Source organism: Sciurus carolinensis, chromosome 16 (genome assembly GCF_902686445.1).
Source record: "Sciurus carolinensis chromosome 16, mSciCar1.2, whole genome shotgun sequence".
NCBI classification, from domain to species: domain Eukaryota; kingdom Metazoa; phylum Chordata; class Mammalia; order Rodentia; family Sciuridae; genus Sciurus; species Sciurus carolinensis.
In genome coordinates this window covers 42,695,824-42,719,928 of record NC_062228.1, presented here as the reverse complement: position 1 = coordinate 42,719,928, position 24,105 = coordinate 42,695,824, and the positions used below count along the sequence as shown (strand labels likewise).

Sequence of the window (24,105 nt, the reverse complement as noted above, 5' to 3'; positions counted from 1 at the left end):
GGGGGGGGCACAAATATTCAGTCCATAACACTTTGCCCCTTATTCCCCTGAAATTCATGTCCCTCTCACATGCACAATAAATCCATTCCATATTACCCCCAAAGGTCTTAGCTCACTCCAGCATTGACTCTTAATCCTAAAGTCCCAAGTCTCAACTGAATATCCTTTAAATCAAATATGGGTGAGACTTGAATATGATTTGAGGCAAAATTCTGCTCTACCTGTGAACCCAGGAAATTCGACAAACTATGTTCTTCCAAAACACAATGGTGGAATAGACAATCCAGTTCAAAAGGAGAAATTAAAGTGGTTGGGGAGGTGGAAACCAGCCAACTCCAAAACCTAGTACAGCAAATATCACAACATCGTAAGTTTTTAAAAATAATCCTTCTTGATTCAGCGCTCTGCTCTCTGTGACTCTGTGAGCTATGACCGCCCACCGCCTCCATATCACAACGCATACGCTTTTCTTGATCACAGGAACCAAAAAGGGGCTTTATTCCACAAGTCTCAGACTTATATTGAGAACATCAGCCTATCAGAGAGTAGACTACCAGGAAAGTCAGCCTATCAAGGAACAGTCTCCAGGCAGATACCAGGATTGCCTTATGTACAACAGCCAACCAGAGTTACTTCCTAAAACTTGTTTATGAGTGAAGCTATGTCTGGCAAGCTGCCAGGCGCCATCTTAGAGATCAGGCCACGGTGCGGCTCTGGGGCCCTCAGAGCCCGCCCCTGACAGTGAGCCTTCTTGGTAGGGTCTCACCCTGAGTGGTGCTCTACCCAAAGATTCTGCTGGGTGGGAGTTATGCCCCCAAGACTCCAGGCAGTCCCTTCCCTAAGCTCTGGGCAGCTGCAGTCTGGCCTATTGAACTGAGTTGTTGGCATCCCTGGAAACTGAGGTGCAGCCCTAATGATTTATGGATCTACCCTGAGGATCATCCTTTCATGTCTTGAAGAACAGCCCAGGTATGCCCTGAATAGCTCTATAATTCAGTCCTGTGCTATCCAAGAAATCAACAGTCTTCCTTCATAGTTTCCTGTCTCCATTCCCTCAGTTCAAATTGGCAAAGCTTTTGCTGAGGGATGAATGTGTCTGTGCTTCACGCTCACACTAATCTTACCAATGGCGCCTGGCCATAACCTTGGTTTTTACTTTCTCTTTTGTGATACATAGACAATCTGTTTTAGTTTCTTTTTTGTTGGTTTGTTTGTTTGTTGAACAGTTAATTCTTCAATTCATTTCACTCTTCTCATATGTTACTACAAGTAATCAGTAGGACCCAAGCTGGTCCTTCAACACTATGCTTAGAACTCTCCTAAGCTAAATATCCAATTCTACTTTCTACAAAACACAACATGAACAAAATTCAGCTAAACTCTTTGCCACTTTGTACCATGGATTGCCTTTTCTCCATTGTCTAATACATTTTCTGCATTTCCTTCAGAAACCTCATCAGAATGACCTTTACCATCCATATTTTTCAAAATTCTGTTCTGTGGAGAGTGGTGATGGAGGATGGGAGAGCAGTGACTGAGATCAGGGGTCTCTGATGCCCTCATGGCTGTGGCATGCCCGGTGCCTGGGAATGTTCTGTGCAAGGGCAAAGGATGCCTAGCTACTGTAGCAATGCCCTGAGTGAGGAGGCTCTGTGCAAGGGTCCTGTCAGCTCTGACCTTGATCTCAGGCACACAGCTCTCAGGAAGGAAGGAATTCTGCTAGACAACCACAATGTTTCTCCAGTTCCTGCCCCCCTTGCAGTAACTTTTAACAATGGACTTTCTTGAGAGCTCCACAAAACTCCTAACATTGCACTTTGCAACTGTGGATTGCACTTGTGGAAAAGCTACATAGGATGTCCTAGTTTCTGTAACTTTCCTGAATACAAAGAATAATGGTTGCATAGTCCTTTACCTGATAACAAGACATATATAAATAAAGATTGCTGGCATAACTCTTTAGATCTGCATCTCCATCAGGGAGCAGAGCTTCACCTGATTCCAGCTTACTCTTCAAAATCTGTGTTCCTGAGTCTTTATTTTCTAATCCCCTTTCGCCATTGGGCGGAACTGTGAGTTTGGCCATGCTGGTCATGGCACTGTTTTGATTATTTATGTATTCTCAAAGAAGTTGGAAACTTTCTCTACAACTCTCTTTTCTTTCTGGGCCCTAACCAGAATCATCTTTGTAAATCCTTTTACAATAATCTTGGTTTTTCCTAGCCTAGCATGTGTCTTGCATGTACCCCAAATTCCTCATGCCTATACCTTTCACTTAGTTCCACAGCCACTTCCATATTTTTTAGGTAGTGATTACCAGAACCCATTCCTAGTACCAAGAGCTGTCTTAAGTCAGCTCGGGCTGCTCTCACAAAATACCAAAGATTGGGTGGCTTAAACAATAGACATTTATTTCTCATAGTTCCGGAGGCTGAAAAAGTCTGAGGTCAGGATACCGGTTGTTGAGTTCTTGGTGAGGACACACTTCCTGGCTTGTGGATGATTGTCTTCTCACTATGTGACACAGGTCTTTCTTTGGCAGAGATGGGGGTTGAGAGGGAGGGATAGATCACTCTCTCTTCTTATTCTTATATGGACTTTAATCTCATTATGGGGACTCCACCCTCATGACTTCATCTAACCTATTTATCTCCCTCACCTCCAAATATCATCACATTGTTGTTCAGGGCTTTAACATATGCATTTTGGGGGAACACAAACATTCAGTCCATAACATTCCATCTTTAATATCACTCCACACAACATCAATCAAGATTTCTCAGAGAAGTGACTACTTCCAGGAATGGCACAGGGGAATTGTAAGGTAATTTTGGGATAGCTTGATCCCAAAAGCAATGACTAATTGGGATGTTTTATAAAATACACAGTAGCCAGCTTGAAAGGATTTCTACTGACATGAGTTGTGATAATTTTAGCATGAAAATAAATTGTGATTTTAGTGAAAGGCTTAGTAAATCATGGTCTGCAGACCAATCCTGGCCCATTCCTGGTTTTATAAATAAAGTTTTATTGGAACACAGCCATATTTATTCATTGATGTATTGCCAATGGCTGTTTTTGTGCTACAACAGTGGAGTTGAGAAATTGGAATAGAGAGCATATGACTTGCAATGCCTAAAATATTTGCTGCATAGTATTTTACAGGATAAGTTTACTGACCTTTGTCTATAAATTTAAAGAATGGATTAAGGAATACTGGAATTCATAAATAATATTTAAAAGACAAAGTCATCTGCATGCCAAGCTATTTAGTTTCAATTATTATGATGTCTAGATCTTTGATTCAACAAAAACATTTTGTTAAATAAATACTGCAGAATGTTAACAGCTATTAAATATAAGTGGCATGGCAGTATTTTCCAATAATTTGAAAAACTTTGTGTTTAAAAGTCTTAATAATAAAGAAGTTTTGAATATTACTAAATTTATTTCCAGACATACAGAAGTGTACTTGAAGGCACACTTATGGCCAAAATTACAAAAAAAAAAAAAATTTTTTTTGGTTTAGTTTTTGGTACAGGGGATTGGACCCAGAGGTGCTTTACCACTGTGTGTGCTTGTTTGTTTGTTTGTTGAGTTTTTGAGACAGGGTCTTGCTAAGTCACACAGGGCCTCATTGAATTGCTGAAGCTGACCTTGAACTCACATTTCTCCTGCCTCCGCTTCCTGAGTTGCTGAGATTAAAGGTGTGTGCCTCCATGCCAAGCAAAATTATCACAATTTCAGCATCAAAAAGAATGTGTATTGAAATACATTGAATAAATAAAAACCAACAAGTTCATAATGATATGTCCTAACAATTGTAAGCAGAAAAATATGTTACCATCTGTATGACATCACAGAATAATTAAGTATAAAACTTTATATGCATTAAAGTAAATTCCAATAAAATTACTAAAAAGTGACCTGGGGGATACATGCCAAATTAATGTCAGTTGATGCTTGGGGGGGCGGAATACGTGACCAGGGTTCCAGATAAAGGAAAAAATTTTTAATTATCTGTAACATTCTCTTTTATAACGAATAAATGTATATTTAAATACAACATAAGGAGCTATTGAAGTTAATAGTTGCCAAATCTAGAGGTAAATAGAAATATATTTTTATTATTTTTTATATTTTTCAGCAAATACAGAGGAACTGTTTGTAATAAAAATTTAAGCTTCTGATTGCACTGGTGAACTCACAAAATGTCAAAATCCTTAGAATGACCCGAGTGGTTTAAAATGACTTCTATGCTATCTTTATTCTACCCCTCTGCTCTCATTACTTATACTCTCCCCAGTGTCTTCCTCATTTCAGTCATGTTGGTCTTTTTGTTGGTGAGGAATTCATTTGGCCATGGATTTATAGTCATTTGGTTTTCAGCACATCATATTAGTTCATCCCCAAACACTTACAGAACTGTAAAAACACTTTACATAATCTTTGTGTTTCTTCTGTGGACAATTCCATTATGGGCTGGTCTTTCTGCTCCAAAATGGTGTTTTCTGGGTCTATTGAACACCTGTTATCCTGAGATTTACTTTGTAATTTTTGATGGGTTGAGTAACATGTCTTGGATCCCATGTATTCCTTTCTTGGTTCACTTTCACTGTGACACACTACCTTTAGAACATTCCTATAAAAACATTAATGGAAGAAAGTATACTGAGAGCTTAAAGGCTTGAAAATATTTTTCTTCTAGCTTCACAGTCTTTTGTTAGTTTGGCTAGGTATAGAATTCTGGCTTAGTAAATATTAGGCCTCCAACTGTGAAGATCTTGCACCATTATCTTACAGCATTCAGTGTTTCCACTGAGATATCTGATGTAATTCTGATTTTCTTTCCTTTATTTGTGATCTTTGTTTCTTTCTGGAGGCTGTAAGTTATCTTTTCTCACCACAATATTTTAAGTATTATGATGGTATGTCCTGATGTATGTCCATTTTTATTCATTTTGTTGGGAGGTTGATGAGCCCTTTCAATCTTTTATTCTCCTTCAAATAATTTTTATAATTTATTTGGTCAAATTGTCCCTTATTTTCTCTATTCCCTTTTGGTGACAGCTACAACTCAGATTTTCATTTCCTGGAAAATTTTCTCTTAATTTTGTAAGCATTTGCTTTCATTTTTCCTATGTATCTCCTATTTTAGTCCTATTTCCCCGGTGCTATCTTTCAACCTCTCTATTTATAATTTTTATTATAGTTTTAATGTTCAGAATGCTTTTCATGCTAATATTTTCAACAGAACCTTATTTCATGGATACAATGTATTCTCATATTTTCTGATATTATAAATTTTGAAGTTTTCTTTTATCCTTGCAGTTTTTACCCCATTTTTTTTTTATCTTTGAAATTCCTATTGATCTATAGCTGTTTATATTTAAAAGTAAGGGACTACAATAGCTGATTTGAAACACTGTGTGCTTAGACAGATTGTGGATTGGGGCTGTGATTTGAATCCTGTCATTTCATTTGAATAATATGAAATGTTAGTATCCACAGGCATGTTTTGATAGTTGCCCTGGAAAGATCATTTAAACTCCATCAAAATAAGTTCTATAAAGTGACAAAAATTGAATAAGAGAAATAAAACTCATGTGATGGTGTGATTGGTTAACATCTCAGGGTAGTGCCTGGGGGGAAAGCTGGTTCTGTAAATATGTTGGATTTGTGCTGCTTTTGCCTGTGTGGGGTAAACACTAAGTCCGTGGGGTTCACACAGCCAGCATCAAAGAAGGAAACCAGAAATTCAGAGAGTACTGTTATAAATGCACCAGAACTTGAAGAGTTTCCATCATTAACCAAATACTTTTTTCTGGTACATCTATTCTTCCTTGGATCAGTGATAGGCACAGTGATATCTATCAGAAGACAGAAGACTCATTTTTTAACAAGGTTGTAAAAGCAATACAATAAAAATAGGATAACCTTTTCAACAAATCGTGTTGGAACAAATGGACAACAGTATTGCAAAAATATGAAGGCCTGTAACTTCACAGCTTATGCACAAAACATTCAAAATGGATCATAGATCTAAACATAAAACTTTGAGAAGGAAAAAAAATCTTCATGACCTTGAGTTAAGCAGAATTCTTAGATATAACACCAATAGAAAGTTACTGAAAAGACAAACTAAACTGTGAAAAATTTACTAACACATATTTTACAACAAAGGACTTGTATGCAGAATGTACAGAGTTCTTTAATACTTAACAGTGCGGAAAAAAGGGCCTAATTAAAAATGGAAAAAAATAAACATTCCACCAAAGATATATGGATGTCAAATAAACCTTTAAAAATTAGTGAACATTGGCTAGGTGTAATGGCACATGACTGTAATCCCAGTGACTTGGGAGGTTGAGGCAAGAGGATCACAAGTTCAAGACCAGCCTGGACAACTTAGTGAGAGCCTATCTCAAAATAGAAAATAAAAGGGCTGGAGAAGAACCATGGTGGTAAAGCACTCCTGGTTTAATCTCCAGTACCCCCACCGACACGCACACCAAAATATTGACTATCATAAGCTTTTAGGGGAATGCAAATTAAAGCTACAATAAGATTCTATCAGTTACTATTAGAATGGTCAATAACAAAAATAACTGATAATACCAATTGCAGATGAGGATAAATAACAAACTAAAACTATTACACATTGATGCTGAGAATATAAAATGGTACACACACTTTGGAGAAGTTTATCAACTTCTTATAAAGTTAAACATACACATACCATATGACTCAACCCATCTTCTCACAGGTACTTCCTAAAGAAATGAAATGTTTACACAAGAGTGCAAATAATACCTTTATTTATGATTGCCCCAACTTGAAAATAATCCAAATTTCTACCATATGATGAATGGATAAAAAATTGTGGCTCATCCATACAATGGGATACTAATCAACAATACAAATGAATGAGCAACAGATACAATAATATGGATGACTCACAAATATATTTTGCTAAGTGAAAAAACAAATCAGGAACAAAAGTCTACCTACCATATTGATTGTATTTACTTGACCTTCTGGAAAATGGCAAAACTGAAGATCCCTTCCCAGGGTCACTCTCCCTAAAACCATCTCCTTGTGGGTGAATGGATGAGTTCAGGCTCGGGGAAAGGAAATGACTACTCAGAGGCATAAGAGACTTTTTTGGGATAGAAATATTCTCTATCTTGATTGTGGTTATGGTTATATGTTTGTCAAAGTCCAAAGAACCATATACCTAAAACGGTGGATTTTCCTCTATGTAAATTATAACCCAATAATTCTAAAATAAAATTTTCTTAATAGCATAGACCTGAATATTCTTTAACAAACAATAGTAAAAATGCATAAGTGTATGACAAGAAGAGAGAGGAATTTAGGAATAAAAAGGTGAATTAACATTTAAAAGTCAATGTAAATCACCATATAAAGAAAATGAGCAAGAAAAAAACCATAGGATGATCTCATGTGGAGAAGAAAGTACTTGATAAGGTGAAACTCAATTATACATAAATGGGGACTCCCTTACTTTTACAAAAAGACATTAACAAAAGATCAAAAGCTAATTTTAATAGTAAAGAACTGAATGTTCTCCCCACACCAAGATTAGACAAAAGCCAAGAATGTCTACACTTAAACTTTCAACATTGAACTGGGTGCCCCAGAAAACACAGTAAGAGATGACTATTCAGACCGAATAGAAAGAAGTGTCTTGATTTTGTGTACAGAAAATCCTAAGAAATCTACAAAAAGCTACCAGAACTCAATTAGGTAGTAGGAAAGTTAAGATGCAAAAACACTTTGCTCCTACAGTAGTTAAGATCCTTTCCCAATTGTTTATTGAGTACTTACCATAACAGAATTATTAATTAGGGATAAATTTCACAAAATATGTAGAGCATCTGAACTCTGAATATTACAAAATATTGCTGAAATTAAGAAACCTAAATAAAAGAAGAAATACTGACCATGGGTTGGTGGACTTAATAGTGTTAAAATGTGAATTATTTCCATTTTAATCAATAGAGTCAAAGCAATCCACTTTATAATCCCAGAAGCCTTTTCCTCTCCCTAGAAATTGACAAGTTGATTTAAAATATGCAAGTGAAAAGTACCTACAATCAAAAAATTGAGTTGTCATAATCAATACTTTGATATTGAAGGAATAAAAAAAAATACACACACATGGCCCAGTGGGGTCAGTCCACTTGGACTACCATAACAAAACACCTAGACTAGCTGGCTTATGGACAATTCCCTTCAACTCTTCTGAAGGCCAGGACTCCAAGGTCAAGGGGCCAGCAGATCTGATGTCTGATAAGGGCCTGTTTTTTCATAAACAACTGTCTTTTCTCACTTCAACCTCACAAGGCAGAAAGGGTGGTGGTGGGGGTCTCTCTTGGCCTCTTTTTAAGGACAGTCATCCACTCATGAGGGCTCCCCTCTCAGGACTAATAAATTCTCAAGGCCTCACCTCCTAAAACCATCTCCGTGGGAATGAGGATTCCAGTATAAGAATTTTGGGGAGGCATAAACATTCAGACCACAGCTAATGGTATAGGAGAGTACACAGAAGAGATTTCATGTATGTGCACATTACAAAGTGATTAAATCAAGCTTGTGGTCTATTGATTTTCAACAGAGCAACTCAGTGAGAAAGGTGATTCTTTTCAAAAGCCAGCCCCAGAACAACTGAATATGATTATTCCTTCTTTTAACAACTTAAGTAATTACATACACCGTGACAATTATTACATTGGTGGAAGGATAAACAAAATGGTTTCCTGTTGGTATTCATTTTCTAATTAACTATTATATATAAAAAAAATGTTCCAAGTATAACTTTGGCCTCAAATTCTAACATAGTCAGGTGTGGAGGTTTGTGCCTATAGTTCCAGCTACTTGGGAGGCTTAGGCAGGAGGAGGAGGTCAAGGCCAGCCTTGACAACAAAACAAGACTCCAACATAAAATAAATAAGTAAAACACAATAAAATAAATTAAAATGGTTTTGATACATTAGGATCTCACATCGCTCTTTTCTAAATAGACCAAAATTTCAAAATTTGGTTTTCTCTTTACTCCCAATATATACAATATAATCACTTTCCAAATGAAGATGCAAGAAAATATGTTTCAGATTACTGTGTAAGGGAATCTTATCATAGAAAACTCCAACAATGTCTACCAAGTTTTAAGTTTTACTAATTTTGGAAAGTCTGGTATTATGTGTTTCTAGACATAGGCAGCATCAGTTTGGAAGTATTCTTCAGAACCCAATGAAATCTTTATAATATTTATTTAAAGAGTGATGAGGAACCAGCTAAAGGACAGCATGAACAATCAATCAAATGCAAAATGCAAGGCATTTTACAACTTCCTTGAGCTCTTCCCAAAAAAGCTCATAATTATGTGAAATGGTGGGGCTCAAAAATAAGAGACTGATATTTAGGGGTGAAATCTGTGGTTTTCTCAAATGTAGAAATGACTGTGTACAAGTAGAGAGAGATCAAGTGACAGAATAAATATGGCAAAATGTTATTAACGAGGGCTGCAATTTTACCTCTCTGCTTTTCTCTATGTTGAAGTTTTCATCTTAAAGTTCTAAAAGAAATTTTCAAATGGATCATTTATTTTTGCTATTATTGATTTCTAACTTACCTTGAATTTTGGACAAATAATATGGATCATCAGCTAGTGTGAACATTTTTTAAAATTTATTTTTATTGTAAACAAATGGGATACATGTTGTTTCTGTTTGTACATGGAGTAACAGCATACCATTTGCGTAATCATACATTTACATAGGTTAATGATGTTTGATTCATTGTTATTTTTTCCTTCCCCCCACCGCTCCCACCCCTCTTTTCCCTCTATACAGTCCCTCCTTCCTCCATTCTTGCCCCCCTCCCACCCCCCATTGTGTGTCATCATCCGCTTATCAGTGAGATCATTCGTCTTTTGGATTTTTGAGATTGGCTTATCTCACTTAGCATGATATTCTCCAATTTCATCCATTTGCCTGCAAATGCCATAATTTTATTATTCTCTATAGCTGAGTAATATTCCACTGTGTATATATATATATATATATATATATATATATATATATACCAGTTTCTTTATCCATTCATTAATTGAAGGACATCTAGGTTGGTTCCACAGTCTGGCTATTGTGAATTGAGCAGCTATGAACATTGATGTGGCTGTATCTCTGTAGTATGCTGATTTTAAGTCCTTTGGGTATAGGCCGAGGAGTGGGATAGCTGGCTCAAATGGTGGGTCCATTCCAACCATTCCAAGTTTTCTAAGGAATCTCCACACTGCTTTCCAGAGTGACTGCACTAATTTGCAGCCCCACCAGCAATGTATGAGTGTACCTTTTTCCCCGCATCCTCTCCAACACATATTGTTGCTTGTATTCTTGATAATTGCCATTCTAATTGGGGTTAGATGGAATCCTAGCGTAGTTTTGATTTGCATTTCTCTTATTACTAAAGATGGTGAACATTTTTTCATACGTTGTTGATTGCTTGCTTCATATCTTCATATCCTTAGCCCATTTGTTGATTGGGTTATTTGTATTCTTGGTGTAGAGTTTTTTGAGTTCTTTATAGATTCTGGAAATTAGTGCTCTATCTGAAGTATGAGTGGCAAAGATATTCTCCCACTCTGCAGGCTCTCTCTTCGCATTGCTTATAGTTTCCTTTGCTGAGAGAAAGCTTTTTAGTTTCAATCTATCCCAGTTATTGATTCTTGCTTTTATTTCTTGTGCTACGGGAATCCTGTTAAGGAAGTCTGATCCTAAGCCAACAAGTTGAAGATTTGGACCTACTTTTTCTTCTATAAGATGCAGGGTCTCTGGTCTGATTTCAAGGTCCTTGATCCATTGTGAGTTGATTTTTGTGCAGGGTGAGAGATAGGGGTTTAGTTTCATTCTGTTGCATATGGATTTCCAGTTTTCTCAGCACCATTTGTTGAAGAGGCTGTCTTTTCTCCATTGCATATTTTTGGCACCTTTGTCTAGTATTAGAAAATTGTATTTATTTGGGTTTGTATCCATGTCCTCTATTCTGTACCATTGATCTACCTGTCTATTTTGGTGCCAATACCATGGCGTTTTTGTTACTATTGCTTTGTAGTATATTTGAAGTTCTGGTATTGTGATACCCCCTGCTTCATTCTTCCTGCTAAGGATTGTTTTAGCTATTCTGGGTTTCTTATTCTTCCAGATGAATTTCACGATTGCTTGCTCTATTTCTGTAAGGTACGTCATTGGGATTTTAATTGGAATTGCATTGAATCTGTATAGCACTTTTGGTAGTATGGCCATTTTGACAATATTAATTCTTCCTATCCAAGAACATGGGAGGTCTTTCCATCTTCTAAGGTCTTCCTCAATTTCTTTCTTCAATGTTTTGTAGTTTTCATTGTAGAGATCTTTTACCTCTTTGGTTAGATTGATTCCCAAGTTTTTTTTTGTTTTTTTTTTTTTTTTTGAGGCTATTGCAAATGGAGTTGTTTTCCTCATTTCCCTTTCAGCTGTTTCGTCGCTTGCATATAAAAATGCTTTAGATTTATGCGTGTTGATTTTATAGGCTGCTATTTTGCTGAATTCATTGATGAGGTCTAGAAGTTTTCTGGAGGTTGTTTTTGGATCCTCTAAATATAGAATCATGTCATCAGCAAATAGGAATAGTTTAAATTCTTCTTTTCCTATTCATATCCCTTTAATTTCTTTGGTCTGCCTAATTGCTCTGGCTGGAGTTTTGAGGACAACGTTGAATAGAAGTGGTGAAAGAGGATATCCCTGTCTTGTTCCCGTTTTTAAAGGGAATGGTTTCAGTTTTTCTCCATTAAGAATGATGTTGGCCATGGGCTTAGCATAAATAGCCTTTACAATGTTCAGGTATGTTCCCACCATCCCTATTCTTTCTAGTGTTTTGAGCATGAAGGGGTGTTGTATTTTGTTGAATGCTTTTTCAGTGTCAATTGAAATAACGATATGATTCCTTAAGTCTACTGACATGATGGATTACATTTATTGATTTATGGATGTTAAACCATCCTTGCATTCCAGGGATAAACCCCCCTTGATCGTGGTGCACAATTTTCTTAATATGTTTTTGGATACGGTTTGCCAATATTTTGTTAAGGATCTTTGCATCTATATTCATCAAGAATACTGGTCTAAAATTTTCTTTCCTTGATGCGTCTTTTCCTGGTTTGGGTATGAGGGTGATATTAGCTTCATAGAAAAGGGTACCCTCCTTTTCTATTTCCTGGAATACTTTGAGAAGTATTGGAATGAGTTCTTCTTTGAGGGTCTTGTAGAACTCAGCTGAGAATCCGTTTGGTCCTGGGCTTTTCTTGGGATGGTAGATTTTTAATGGCTTCTTCTATTTCATTGCTTGATAACGATCTGTTTAAATTATGTATGTCCTCCTGGTTCAGTTTGGGAGGAGCATATGTCTCTAGAAATTTGTCAATGTCTTCGGTAGTTTCTATTTTGCTGGAATACAGATTTTCAAAGTAGCTTCTCATTATGTTCTGTATCTCAGTGGTGTCTGTCATGATATTTCCTTTTTCATCACAAATTTTAGTAATTTGAGTCCTCTCTCCTTCTCTTTGTTAGTGTGGCTATGGGTTTGTCTATTTTGTTTACTTTCTCAAAGAACCAACTTTTTGTTTTGTCAATTTTAGTGTGAACATTTTGATACACAATATAACAGTGGATCTTTTAAGAATTTTGACTCACCTTATGAAATGATCTCTACATGAATCATCTCTCATGTTCCTTTCTTTTTACAAAGTTTTATCTAGAAAGATTTATCTGAAATCCTAAAATGGATGAGTGGATACAGAGGCATTTCTAGATTAATTGTATCTGTAGGGACTGACCCTCAAAATTTCACACTATTTATTAAAAAAAAAAAAAAAAAAGAACCAGATGCAGTGGCACATGCCTATAATCCCGGCAGCTCAGGAGGCTAAAACAGGAGGATTGCAAATCCCAAGCCAGCCTCAGCAAGTTAGTGAGGCCCTAAGCAACTGAGCAAGACCCTGTCTCAACATAAAAAATAAAAAGGGTTGTGGATATGTCTCAGTGGTTAACCTCCCCTGAGTTCAATCCCTGGTGCAAAAAAAAAAAAAGAAAAAATTATTCTTGAGCACAGGTTTTTACAAGAATGTAGGTTTTATTGTCACCATTTTAAAACAATGCCCTGAGGTAATAAGTATGGGTTGTATCATCAACAAGCCTGTACCACAGTGGAATGACAAGATGTTAACATGGGCAGCAGCTAAAGCTTTCACTGCATTACATTAAATCATCTTTAAAAACCAAGGTGAATCAACTGAAGTCCGACGATGATTTAAGAAGTACAGGGAGACTTTCCTCACTTCTTCATTCAGGGGCATTAGAATACAGCATACCGAATTTCAGCCTGTCCAAGCTGTGAGAATCAAGTACTGATGCTTCCCACCTTTCCTCAAGTGTCCACTGAGTCTGATGCTGTGAACACAAGAAAGACCTAGGGAGGCTTTCTTATGTTTTCTGAATTAAATTATGAATTCTCCAAAACAGATGGTCCCTGACTTAACAATCTTGACTTCTGGATGATGCAAAAATGCTCTGTATTCAGTAGAAATTGTACTTCAGATTCTGATTTTTTTCAATAAATTACTGATACACTCAACATTTTATTATCACGTAGGTTTGGTGTTAGATGATTTTGCCTACAAGTTAATGTGTTTCAAGAAAGGTTAAGGTAGGTTTGGTTAAGCTGTGATGTTTGGTAGATTAGTTAGTGGTACTGCATTAAATGTATTTTCTATCTGTTTATTGGGACATAATCTCATTGTAAGAGAGCATGAGTTAAGAAAGATGAGAACGTTTCCAAAAGGTCTACCAACATTCCTTGCATTCAAAAGTTTCTTACAGGTATAATGAACAATGTTTGAACCATATAGAAAAGACTTCCCACATTTCTGAAATCTTAGAGTTGTACATCCATATGTTTTCTCTGATGTGCTTTAAGGGCTGAACTATATCTAAAGGTCTTCCCACATGTTTTACATTTAAAGGGCTTCTCACCAGTATGTATCCTCTGATGTTCAGTAAGGAATGAATTCAATCTGAAGGCCTTACCACATTCCCTACATTCAAAGGGTTTCTCACCAGTATGAACACTCTGATGTCGAGTAAGCTGTCCATACACAGCAAAGGCCTTTCCACATTCCTTACATTCATAGGGTTTTTCACCAGTATGAATTCTCTGATGTTTAACAAGGGATGAGCTAGTGGTAAAATTCTTCCCACATTCTTTACATTCATAAGGTTTTTCACCTGTATGAATTCGCTGATGTTGAACAAGGTATGAAAAGGTACTAAAGGCCTTCCCACATTCCTTACACACATAGGGCTTCTCACCGGTATGAGTTCTCCCATGTTGTATGAGGTATGAGGCCCGACTAAAAGTCTTTCCACACTCCTTACATTCATAGGGCTTCACATCAGTATGAATTTTCTGATGCTGTGTAAGATGTACATGCACTCTAAAGGCCTTGCCACATTCCTTACATTCATAGGGTTTCTCACCAGTATGAACCCTTTGATGTACAGTGAGTTGATGGCGACTAATCAAGACCTTGCCACATTCATTACATTCAAAGGGTTTCTCAACAGCATGGATTCTCTGATGCTGAACAAGATATGAGCCGGTACTGTAGGCCTTGCCACATTCCTTACACTCATAGGGCTTCTCACCAGTATGAATCCTTTGATGTTGAACAAGATACGAGACACGACTAAAGGCCTTCCCACATTCCTTACACTCATAGGGCTTCACCCCTGCATGAAATCGCTGATGTGCATTAAGAAAAGAACTAAGCCTAAAGGTCTTTCCACACTCCTTACATTCAAAGGGTTTCTCACCAGTATGAACACTCTGATGTCCAACAAGTTGAGCATAAGCAGTAAAGGCTTTCCCACATTTGTTACATTCATAAGGTTTCTCACCAGTATGAATTCTTTGATGTTTAATGAGGTATGAGCTAGAACTAAAGGCTTTTCCACACTCCTTACACTCATAGGGCTTCTCACCAGTATGAAGTCTTCCATGCTGAACAAGATATGAGGCACGACTAAAGGCCTTCCCACACTCCTTACACTCATAGGGCTTTATCCCTGCATGAAATCGCTGATGTGCATTAAGAAAAGAACTAAGCCTAAAGGCTTTTCCACACTCCTTACATTCAAAGGGTTTCTCACCAGTGTGAGTACTCTGATGTCGAGTAAGCTGTCCATGCACAGTAAAGGCCTTTCCACATTCCTTACATTCATAGGGTTTTTCACCAGTATGAATTCGCTGATGCTGAACAAGGGATGAGCTAGTGGTAAAGTTCTTCCCACATTCTTTACATTCGTAAGGTTTTTCACCTGTATGAATTCGCTGATGTTGAACAAGGTATGAAAAGGTACTAAAGGCCTTCCCACATTCCTTACATGCATAGGGCTTCTCACCAGTATGAAGTCTTTTATGTTGAACAAGGTATGAGGCAAGACTAAAGGCTTTCCCACAGTCCTTACACTCATAGGGCTTTACGTCTGCATGAATTCGCTGATGTGCATTAAGAAAAGAACTAAGCCTAAAGGCTTTTCCACACTCCTTACATACAAAAGGTTTTTCACCAGTGTGAATATTCTGATGCCTAATAAGTTTTCCATACACTATAAAAACTTTCCCACATTTCTCACATTCATAGGGTTTCTCACCATTATGGATTCTTTGATGTTGAACAAGATATGAGCCACTGTAAAAAGCCTTTCCACATGACGTACATTCATGTGGTTTCTTCCCAGTATGGATGTGCTGATGTACAGGAAATTGATAGCTACTGTTAAAGGTCTTTCCACATTCCTTACATTTACAAGGTTTCTCAGCAGTATGAATTCTGCCATGTTTAACACAGGCTGATTCCCTAGTGAAAGCCTTCCCACATTCCTTACATTCATAGGGTTTCTCCCCAACATGCAGTCCCTGATGTATAGAATGCTGCTGTCCATTACTAAAGCTCTTTCCACATTCTTTACATTTGTGGGGGTTTTCACTAGCATGCACTTTCTTGTGTGGAACAGACTTCAAGCCTTGACAGAAAGTCTTCCCAAATTCTTGACGTTCACATGGCTTCTCTCTATTAAGAACTCTTTGATGTAGAGCAAAAGATGTACATTTTTCATAAGTGGAAATTTCTTCATGGCTAATTACTTCATCCTCCAACTGCAAATCTGAAAGAAAATTTAAAAAGCCAAAAAGTTTGTTTTCCAAATGAGAAAAAAATAATTTCTATGGAAGAAAAAAAGACAAATTGAAAAAGTATAAATTAGAAATAAATGACTTGAATAAAAATAAATTGTTATAAAATACAAAAATAAAGGAAATGCAGAGATTAATGGGAGTTTATGTAAAATAGTAAGATTGGTGATTAGTGAAATAGGTTTCATTTCTGATATTTAGGTGTAGAGCAAAATCTTCAAAGGGCTTGTTTTAAAAAAAACAAAACTAATGTTCAAGCACTATCTAGAGTCCTGAGTCAGTATATACAGGGAAGTTCCTGGGCATCAATATTTTTAACATTTCTAACAAATGTTTCTGATTCAGATGAAACTTTCGTAACCCATACTTCATCCCCTCATGGTTTCTTCCTACATTTAGATTAAGCCCACATGCCTTTTTACAAATGATACAGTCACTGTTTACCCGTCGGGCCTCCTATCAAGCCACAGCTCCCTGTGTTCCCTATTTACCTCACTTCCCACTTTCAGCACCTAGAATGTGCCACAAATTTAATTTTCTCATCTTTTGATTCCATGTGCAGGTGGCACCAACTCCCCAAAATCCTTTGGCATGTGTCATTTGCAGACTGGATCTTTCTCATCCTACATATGTCTAAGGTAAAATGTCATTTTACCAGAAATACTATAAAACTGCTGACCTTGTCTAGGGAGGTCCATGTCTTTTTCTATTCCAACACTTCATTCCTTGACTTCCTACTCGTTTCTGATTTAATTATATAATTAAAATTTTTCTCTTATGATTTTACTTTTTCCAAACCTCCTGTAGTAAACAATATCTTGGCCCTCATGATCTTTGTCTGCTCATCATGTCCTTGAATATAGCCTGTCACATGGTAAAGCTCTCTATATTAGCTATTAATCAACTGATTTAAGATAGGGATATTATCCTGAACTGTCTGGACAGGACCTTAAAAGCAGAGTTTTCTCCTGGCTGAGGACAGATGAGGCTCAGAGAGGTTCAGCAGAAGGGGAAGTCAGAAATATTGAAAGCGTAAAAAGGATAAGCCTTGTTAGCTCTTGGCTTAAAGGTGGAAGGGGGCACAAGGAAATAAATTCTGCCAACAACCAGTGACCCTGGAAGAGAACCCTGAGCACCAAAGGATTGCAGCTATGACTGATACCTTGATTTAGCCAACCTGTGCTGATTTCTGACTTGCAACTTATAATACATTAATAAACAACTAATAATACATTCCTCATTTCAGGCCCAACAACTCTTTCATTCAGTACTGAACTATAAGCACACAGTAGTAATTAGCTGATTACAAACAAATCTCTGGACAAAAGAAATGAAATTATAATAATATTAAAAGAGTATTATAATAATAATTACTGATAATCCATTAATATGAATCAGGGAATATGAGATGGAATAGATATTTTCCAGAATGAGGCAGAGGTAGAAAGTGAGACTCTGATATCTTGTACCAAAAAAGGAAGGATAATTTCAAAGATCGATGGGTTCCCAAACTCAATCGAGTTATAGTAAATATGTATAAGTTTTTGTATGCCAATCATATCTCAATAAAGTAGTATAAAAATTGAGATTCATGAGTTTGTCCAAAAAAAAAGCCTCTTAATTTGGAGCTCTGGTAAAAACAATGACAGAAATCTAATGACAAAAGTAGTATGCAAATAATTATTTCGAATTATAAAATCAGTAACAATGAAAGATGAATATGTAATGATTCTTAAGGGGAAGAATTACAAAAACCTGATGGGAACTCCACATCCTGAGCTTCTCTGAAAGTGGCTTTCTTTTAAATGACGTGCCTTTTGTGAGGGCCCTGGAGACTATACCCGTGGCATTGATACAAGTACTAAATTCTGTGAAATGCATCTTCTTTAAGTCATGGCAACTCCCAAACCTGCCTAATGGGTATCTCATTTCTTGCACCTTACGTTGTGGACGACTGTGCGTCCTACATGAACCACTGTGAGGACTCACACTGAGAGGAACAGCTGATGCTGCTGTGCTGGCAAGCTGGAGTTCCTCTTGTGTGATAATCTAGAGGAATGAGCCAAAATACCAAAGGCTGTCTCAGTCTGAATGCTTAGTTGAGCCTAAGATGATCCTTCAGTGGGTACTGCCAGTGAAATATTGTGTGTGTGTAGGGGGAGGCGGGGGGATTATGGAAAATAATATCCTTTTTATTAGTACATTCTAAAGTATTTAAGGATAAAGAGTTATAATCTGTGCAGCTTACTTAAATAGTACAGCTAAAGTTTTATATGCATATAGGTATAGAGCAAAGTGGTAAAATGTTTATTTAGCACTGGTGAATCTAGGTGAAGATATTAAGGACGGTCATTACATTATTCTTTCACCTTTTATATAGTTTTTAATTTAGTTGGCAAAATGCTAAAACAAACCAAAAACCTACACCTTTAAGAATGGTGTAATATTCTCTTATATTTTTTTAATATTTCCATATAAGAGATATAAATACAGTACATAAACAAAACAAAAAATCTCAGAGCAATATAAGTAGTGTTAGGAATATGCATTCTCCCTGACCACCTGAGCAGTTTCCAGCAGTGATGATTTCCACACCTGACTCACTCTTACCTGCACATTGTCTTCTTTTATCTTTCCTCACTGTCTCCCATGGATCCTTCCCTTGTTCCAATAAGGTAATCACATGTGGTTTAGAAAGGGAATACCCTGCTTACAAACAAGCATGCCACACAATAAAGCAAAGAAAAATATTAATTCAAAACTACCTTGAGCTTAGGTTAATTTGCAATAAAGATTAAAACAATTTTGATAAATACTTCAGAGAAGGGAAAAGGAATTCAAGTAACCAGATTGGTAGGGAAACAGGGTTGTATTTTAAATGAAATCTATGTATCCATCTGTGTACCTACCTACATACTTATCTTTCTGTGTCTTAACAGAAAATATAACATTGTAACTGAGAACACAGAATGCAGAAGCAAAGTGCCTGGGTTCGATTTTATTTCTGCCACTTATCAGTCATATGATCTGATTAACTAGGGTCTAATCTACTTAAATAGCCCTGTCATATAAAATGGTTGTAAAAATAGTACCTATCTTATAGGGTGATTCTGAGGATAAAAATCAGTTAATATAAATATCTATAAATATTTGAGAATAGTGACTCATACATGATAAGCACAACATAAACTATTCACATTACAATTGTTACTTTGCTTAGGAAAAAAACCAAAAAGTTTTCCTGAGTCACCTCTATCTATAGGATATTCATTTAATCTTAAATGCAAAGTTCAGGAATTATATATTTTAACTATAAAATCAGATTAACTATGTTGTAGGAAATAAAATGAGGTAAATTAGTTTTAAATGATTTGTTTACACAAGCCACCATTTGTATAGGCTTTTCAGGTATTTGAAAAAAATCAGACTTTCTGTGGAGCTGTTCTGCCTATATATGGGTCAGATTTTCATAGAGCATTTATAGCAATCTTGAGCTTAACCACAATGGAAATCTGGCCTCTCTGTCAATGTTTATGCAATAATAAAATTCTAATCTTCTTGTTTCATCCTTTCTAGCCTAACAAAGCTAGAAACTCTTTGGGATCATGGAGAATTAATTGCAATCACTTAAGACAGTACTAAAATTTATAATGGACAAAGTTTCAGGGAGCGGATTTTAAATTATTTGAGAGAGGTAAACTTACCCAGTGAGACCAAATTCCTATAGTTCTCCAACATCACATCTCTGTACAAGTCTCTCTGAGCAGATTCTAGGCTTTGCCACTCTTGCTGAGAGAAGGTGATAGCCACATCCCTGAATGTCACTGATCCCTGAAACTGTAAACCCACATATATCTGGTGAAATTAAAGAAGGTATTTCCCAGTTTCAGGGTACTAAGAGAGTAATAATATAGTAATCAAGTAGGCTGAAAGCCTATGACATGGGGATTGAATGGAAAGTGTAGTATCTGTATGTTGTAGAAGAATCTTATTGTCACAGACAAAATTTTCTATATATTTTGTGGGATACTTCAATTCTCTAGACCTATAGGGAAATGAATAAAATAATATAATTTCCCCTGTTTTATAAAATAGCACATACAAAGACAGTGCTTGCTACGTACCCAACTAATAAAAATCTCAAGAACTATTAGTCTCTACATTATTTTCCCTTTAAGAGAAAAAAGCTATGGTTTTTTCTTTCAAATAAATTTCTATTTAAAAAGTAGGCATTATAAAATTTGTTAATTCTACAAGCTTTAAGATCATTCTGTCAAATCATAAGCACTTTTCCTTCTGTTGAAATAAATTTTTTTCCATGAGGACATAAAAGTCATCTTAAGGATATAGATAAGAGTTAGCAAATTATTTTATATTTGTAAATGTATATTGGACTGTCTCAGGTTTCCCCAGTTCTGTAATCTGTTAATCTACTACTTTGGATAATATACTTGTATTGTTATGCTGGATCCCTTGTTTGACCCTTTTTGCTGTTGTTGAATCAGTGGATTATAATGAAGATAATTCAGAATTATATGTATGCTACCCATTCCACAGACTGACCTCACATCACTCTCAAGGATTCCCTGGCAAAATCATATGGATGTTTTCATGTCACAATGAAGCTCCTAGTCAACCTTAAGAGCATGTGATCTCGTCATACTAATATTATGATCAATCAATACAAAACTCCATCTTATCAGGATTCTGGAAAACTTCTAATCTTCTGATGTAGGATCTAATAAAACCAACAGCTCTAACTCACCAAACCACAGACAGAGGAAGCTCAAATAATTCTCTCACGGACATCACTCCTTCAGTATTCTATCATAGCCCTTCCACAAAGACTTATCACATAGTACCTGTTCAGTTATTTATTCAATGAATTCATAAACACTGTTTAGAACAGAGGACCTCATAAGGAGGAAACAGTTATTTGGCATCATCCTTTCAATGAAGAATCAATAAGCAATTTAGATGGTGTTCTCTTAGGCAGAACGATTGAGGTTCATTAATGAGAATAGCTACGTAATCTAAAAATCCCACTATTTCAAGAAGAAATGCCAACTTACACAAGCCATGCTTTTAGAAATATGGGGTTCCTCTTCCAGAGAAGTTCTCAGAGCTGAGAGAAGAAAAGGAGGCTTTAGTATTCCCAAGGACATAAATCGATAAATTTTGTTCCTTCATTTATTTTCCAAACTATGCTACAACTACCATCAAACAAATTTTTGAGGAAAAACAGGAGGATTTGAACTCCAGTGAACCAAGCCATTCCTGGATGCAGAACAGTGATGAAGGCAGACTCTAATTCCATCACATGAATCTATCCAACCATTTACATTACATTGAACTGATACAAGATCATTACCGTATATTAAATTATTTGCACATCAATGGTTCTAAGTATCTTTATAATGCATAGCACCTTTGTTAATATAATAAAATCACAATGTTTCGCCCCAGAAAAATACATCTGTGTTTATTTCTTTCTTTATAAATTTTTTTAAAAAATTTTGTTTTTTAGTTGTAGGTAAACACAATACCTTTATTTTATTTTTATGTGGTGCTGAGGATTGAACCCAGGGCCTCATGCATGCTAGGCAAACATTCTACCACTGAGCCACAACCCCAGCCCACTGAGTTTATTTTCTACAAACAATTCTGCATATAGTTACAGGTGGACTGTGGTTGCCTGAAAGACTCTAAATAATGTCAAATATCTTCATTTTTAAGAATTTCTTTTTTTAGCCAATGAATTTATTTCTATTGCTACTGAATTCTGAAGAATAACCCAGAATTACCAAATAATAAATAGCTACTATTTCCTGAACATGTACCATGTTCCAGGCACGGTTTTAATGGACTTTACACATAATAAATCATCTTATCCTGGTGGGAAAGATGGCTCATGCCTGTAATCCCAGTGGGCACATAGGCTGAGGCAGGAGAGACATAAGTTCAAAGCCAGCCTCAGCAATTTAGCAAGGGCCCAAGTAACTCAGCAAGACCCTGTCCCTAAATAAAACATTAAAAAAGGGCTGGGGATGTGGCTCAGTGGTTAAGCATCCCCGGGTTCAATCCCTGGTACCAAAAAACAAGACAAAACAAAACAAAAAAATCTTATCCTTATATCCCTATGAAGTAGAAACTATTATCAATTCTATTTTGGAGATGTAGACAAAAGTGCATAAATAGTCTATTCAAACTCAAACATCGAGTAAGTGGCAGAACTAATATTCAAAAGTCAGATATTTAAAATTCAGAACTCATACTCTTCAACAGCACACCACACTGCATCTCACAGTCTAACGAGGTCTGAAATAGACTTGCAGTCAAACCTCATGCAAGACCTAATAAGTTTCTGAGGACACAGAGCAACCTATATATGCTCAAATCTACAATCACATTCCCACTCATAAAAGCTTCACCCAGAAAATGACTTTGTCATGTTGACTAAAATCATTAAACTGATTTCTATCTTGCTAAGCTCTGATAATGATGCCTCAGGCAAAATGTTACCTAGCATGCAACGCAACATAAATACTAAGTGTCCCCCTTACCAAATCAGAATCTAAAATACAGTTCTGTATTTTACAACTTCAGAGTTGTATTTCTCTACCATACCATCACAATGCTTAGAAAGAGCGCACAGAAGAGGATCTGAATGATTTGTTCAAAGGGAACCAGATGTTAACTAAGAGAAAGAAAATGAGCCGTCACAGGGAAGGGGGATGCAATCTCCCAGGATCTCATTCACAAGATCTGGGTAGGTCACTATTTCGAAGAATATTTCAGGCTAAGGAAAACAAATGTTCTCATATTCTGAAAATAATTTGATGTACAAAAGGGAAACACAAATTTTCCTAAATCTTAATTCTAGTTAATGTAGCAATTATTTCTTTGCTTTAGGGTCTCTGGAGAATGACAGAATCAAGGAGACAAAAGGCCTTTCGGGGGCTCAGAAAACACCCTCCAGGCCACACTCAACCCTTCCTCACCCATATAACCAGATGGAAGTGAGTGGGAGGCAGCGTCTGGAGGCAGTGCCCTGGGAATGCTGCGCTTCTCAAACGCGGAACTGGCACTCACAGAGCCCGCAACCGGGACGGGGGAGTTCTACTCCAGGAGATTTCCCAACCAAGCTTCTCGGGAGTTTTTCTCGAGAACACTTCAAGTTCTAAAATTCCCATCTGAAGATCAGTTCCGAGCCTTCTTGCTGGGAAACTTCATTCAAGAACTGAGCTCGCTCTGGGGACGACCGGTTTGGGGCAGACCCTGGGGCTGTTCGGGAAAAGGGTGCAGAAGGCAAGAGGAGCCTAAATTCCCGCAGCTGAAAGAATCCAGGTTCACAGAGGTCACGCGCCCAGTCTTCCTGGGGGTACACGGTCCCTGTCACATGCGCGGACATTCACAGTGACCCCTTTCCTCCCCAACTCCCGCTGCTCCTACACACAGGCTTGGGATCCGGTCTGGATCAGCCCTGTCGGCGTCCTGCGTGCCCCGTCCACTCCACGGCCGCAGACTGCCCCACCCGCGAACTCCCCACACTTTTTCCCTTCATAGAAATCCAACTTACTCCGTGGGGCTCGCCCGAGTCTGCAAGACCTCGCCCCGAGACTGGGCGCTGATTTCTTCCTCACAGAAATCCAAAGCTCCTTGCCAGGCTAAAAAATCACAGCACACCAGACAGCCAGAGCACTAGGCGAAGTTGCCCCGGGGGCCTCTGGGAAGCGTAGTTCCAGGCTAAATTGGTCCAATCGCAGTGGCCTATGGGACGTGTAGTTCGGA

At 37.1% G+C, this 24,105-nt stretch overlaps 1 protein-coding gene across 2 annotated transcripts; it reads right to left on the bottom strand.

The window, feature by feature from the left end:
* Nucleotides 1-13,639: 13,639 nt before the first annotated feature.
* Znf30 (zinc finger protein 30) lies at nucleotides 13,640-24,009 on the bottom strand. Of its 2 annotated transcripts, none has more exons than XM_047527939.1 (5): nucleotides 23,894-24,009; nucleotides 21,387-21,439; nucleotides 20,019-20,151; nucleotides 18,925-19,023; nucleotides 13,640-16,286 (listed from the first exon to the last, which is right to left on the bottom strand). In XM_047527939.1, exons 2-5 carry the CDS (start codon nucleotides 21,393-21,395, stop codon nucleotides 13,996-13,998), a joined length of 2,532 nt encoding a protein of 843 aa, XP_047383895.1. In that variant the 5' UTR covers nucleotides 21,396-21,439; nucleotides 23,894-24,009; the 3' UTR covers nucleotides 13,640-13,995. The 2 variants fall into 2 exon arrangements, with proteins under 2 accessions (XP_047383895.1, XP_047383896.1); XM_047527940.1 differs by having other exon boundaries at nucleotides 18,925-19,020.
* Between the last annotated feature and the right edge of the window lie 96 nt (nucleotides 24,010-24,105).